At 37.6% G+C, this 3480-nt stretch overlaps 1 protein-coding gene and 1 long non-coding RNA gene across 2 annotated transcripts; one reads left to right on the top strand and one right to left on the bottom strand.

Moving 5' to 3' along the window:
• The first annotated feature begins 13 nt into the window (after positions 1–13).
• On the top strand, positions 14–1124 carry LOC130507260 (uncharacterized). Its single transcript, XR_008942264.1, has 2 exons — positions 14–677; positions 763–1124. It is a non-coding gene; the product is annotated as an uncharacterized LOC130507260 (long non-coding RNA).
• Positions 1125–1241: 117 nt separating this feature from the next.
• Positions 1242–2846, bottom strand: LOC130507259 (uncharacterized). The gene is made up of 5 exons (XM_057001969.1): positions 2611–2846; positions 2415–2470; positions 2044–2273; positions 1690–1960; positions 1242–1592 (listed from the first exon to the last, which is right to left on the bottom strand). The coding sequence occupies exons 3-5, from the start codon at positions 2253–2255 to the stop codon at positions 1464–1466; spliced, it is 612 nt and encodes a 203-aa protein (XP_056857949.1). The 5' UTR covers positions 2256–2273; positions 2415–2470; positions 2611–2846; the 3' UTR covers positions 1242–1463.
• Between the last annotated feature and the right edge of the window lie 634 nt (positions 2847–3480).

Here is a 3480-nt window from a genome sequence, read left to right as displayed (position 1 = left end):
TCTTCACCGATTACTGTAACTTCAAGAAGTGAAAGACACGACGGTTGTTGACCCGGAGTTCACCGCACTCTTCCGTTAACGAGGAAGAGCCGCTATATCTCTCCGGAGCTGGGATCGAACCAGCAATCACTATACAGCTCACAAGCGAGCTCCGTTACAACGGCAAAGACTCGATTCTCTATCTCAATGTTCTCGGTTGATAACAAACTCTATATCAACTCGAGACCTTGACCACTCAGCTTTATACTCAGCTGATAACACCCGTGCAACTCACGTGTGATCAAGTGAGAAAGAACCGACCCTAAACCGGAATCAATTAGTGATTACAAGAAATAACCGGAAACAACTTAACTCGAATCAAACCGCTTCGCGTCAAGCCGAACCGGAACCTTCTTCTTCTCTTAGAGTCTTCCCGACTTGAACTCTTCCTTTTGATCTAATGACTAGATCCTTCACGACCACTATACATACACCCAGGGGAAGAAGCACCTTTTGTTCTTTCAGTCTTCACAAAAGCATCTGTTGTCCTTGAAGCTTTATAGTTTTCCCCTCATAGTAGGCAGATGGCTCTCTCTCCTTCTTTGTCCTAAGTGCTTGTGTTGTTCAAGGAACCAGACGGCTCATTTTTCAAAGTTAAAAGACTTGTTTTCCCGCAATCAAGCGCAACGTTAGAGAAAGTAGATTGCTTAACCTTTCCCTGGTCCATATCACTCACTATTTGACTTGATTCTTTAACTAACAGCAGCATCTGATCTTTGATAGCTGGCCATTATCTGGTGAATCTCGGAGGTCTTTGAAATGGCATATTATTTTAGTGATCTGCTTCCCTAGCTGACGGCTCAGGTGACAAGTTTCACTGGAGAAAGCACTTTGAGGTCATGGCTCACGGATCAAATGTACATAAGTAGAGGTCTTGTGACAGTACAGATTTTTAAAACTGTAGAATAACTAGTTTGTAACTGGGAAAACAACAAGGGAAGTAGGAGACTTGTGACTCGTTAGGTAAATGAGTTTGTACTTTGGTAGTGGTAGCTGCAGTTTTGGTTCGTGTGTTGTAATATTCAGACACTAATCTGTTTGCAGATTTCATTTCATCTAATATATAAGCTAATATGTTTGGAGTTCTTTACACTCTGGTCATCAATTTCTAAGACTAAGAGAGATTCAAACCCCTCTTTTTATCATTGTAGCTTTGTATGCATTAAATATCCAAATGCAGATTCAATAAATTATTAAAGCAATAATAAGAAGAGATTTTGATTAGGAAAGACTTGTAGATTAGCTTCAGAAAGCAAAACATTCAGGAAAAAATACAAATGCCTCATAGTTGTTGACATGTGATGAAGAGAGAGAGAGAGAGAGAGAGAGAGAGAGAGCATCTCAAAATGCAATGAAAGAAACAAACAGATTCTTCCTTCTAGCCTTCACCAAAATCTTGAATGTTTCTTTAGTTCAACTCTTCTTCACTCTGAATCGCTTTCCATGCTCCCCATTGCCTTCAACCCTCTTGGTCGCTTCTTTGAAGTCTTTTTCTCTCTTACTTCATACCTCTCTTTGCAAAGATCTGATAACCAAGTACCTGGACTCACCAGCTACATAAAACATTACCAACATACTCAAATGAAAATTTGCATCACAATGAGTGAGAGGGGCTTTGAACAAACTTGAAGTGACGAAGAGGGGACTCACAAGCAATGTCTTCTGAACCAATTTGGCTCGTTTCTTGGGTCTTTGAGGAAGCTTGCACCCTTTCATAGCTAAGAAATCTTCTTCCTTCTCCTTATTTGACAAAGTTATAAACAACTTTGGCCACACATGCTTCTTGGTCTCCTTCACAGGTTCTTTTATAATCTTCCCACTCTCATCTGTACCCATTGAACCCCTCGTTGTGTAGTACCTATCTTCCTTCTCAGGCGACGCCACAAACGATCTCCTCACATTACTAGGAGAATCTACAACCCTATCACCCAACAGAGAACACATTAAAAAAAAACAAAAAATCACTCCAAGAGAGAAGAACACAAGCAATGAATCAAACTTTACTTGTTTGGACGGTTAAGATGACGAGAAGGAGAGCCTCTTTCAGAAGAGACAGCACGAGAAATGAGTTTGCGCTTATTAGACAAACAATCAGTTGACTTGCGGCTTTGATCTTTCTTCACTTTCATGCATCTAACTCTTTTCCTCTCACCCCATTGCAGCACAAAATCTGCATCACTGGTTCCATTTCCTCTTTGTCCCTTCACTTCTTCCATCACACAATACTTGAGAACCTTTACACAAAACCCAACAAAGAGACATACTCTCACACATTAAATCATTCTTCCAGAAAGATCACAAAAACACTAAGAAAGTTCCAGCCTTTCTATAGATTAAATGCACACCAGAGATTAAAAAAAAAAAGACTCACTAACCTCAAGATCTGCAGCTTAAACTCAACGGCTTTAGCTTCCACAATACAATAATCACCCTACAAAGCAGAAACACCCAAAGCAATATCAGAAATGTATAAAGATAAAAAAGTAAAATCTATAAATCGAATTAAAGAGTATTAACAGCAGAAGAAGGATCCATTCTTCAAAACCAGACAATTGCATAGAGAACACTTACAAGAGTGAAACTTCATGAAACCCAAAGACAGAAACTTTTAGGTAAAACAGAGAGAAATAAAAATAAAGTTTTGATATTTTTCTTCTCTCTCTCAGAAGATATATAAATGGATAGATTCAAAACTCCACCAAGGAAGAGTGTAGATTTAACACTGTCTTTTTTTTTTCTCTCTCTCAGTCTTGTTCTCTATCTATCTATCTATCTTCTTTGAACATACACACAGGAAAAGAAACTGCTTAACCTCTCTTGTACGCTCACTCACCTTTTTGGCTATTTTGCTAATTTTCATTGTTTGATTTATTAATTACAGCCGTCAGATATGAATCGTACGGTGAGATGGATTTCTAGAAGTTAAAAAGACTTTAGCCTGTTTTGTTATGGATAGCGGCAAATCAAATTATGACACGTGTGTTATTTTGACGGGAACGCGTTAAGACAGTATAGATTTAGAACCACGCGCTAATTCCAGACTCGCTTTAATCTTTCAATAGCAGTGGTATTCACGTGCCAAAGCTACGCCTGGGGTTATATTGAACCCTTTACAATAACTAAATATATATTCAAACTTGGGCTAAGATAGGCCTTCACCAGACCTCTCTCTTTTTCTCTCTCTGGCCTCTAATATCCATTTCATTTAACATTTTATATTCTTCTATTTCATATTCACACATTTTTATGTTAATGTATGTTTTTCTTCATTACTATCATATTAATATTAGTTTTCTTGTCTGTATACAACGTTTAAATACTTTTGTAAGAATCATGCAAGAAAAAATCAATTTATTACATGAATTGTTCGTTTTATCTCTTTTTTCTTTTTTTTTATCAAATCTCTTTTTTCTTAAACAATCAAATTATTGCTGCAAAGTA

Source organism: Raphanus sativus, unplaced genomic scaffold (genome assembly GCF_000801105.2).
Source record: "Raphanus sativus cultivar WK10039 unplaced genomic scaffold, ASM80110v3 Scaffold4236, whole genome shotgun sequence".
NCBI lineage: Eukaryota > Viridiplantae > Streptophyta > Magnoliopsida > Brassicales > Brassicaceae > Raphanus > Raphanus sativus.
This window is presented reverse-complemented; position numbering and strand designations above follow the sequence as displayed.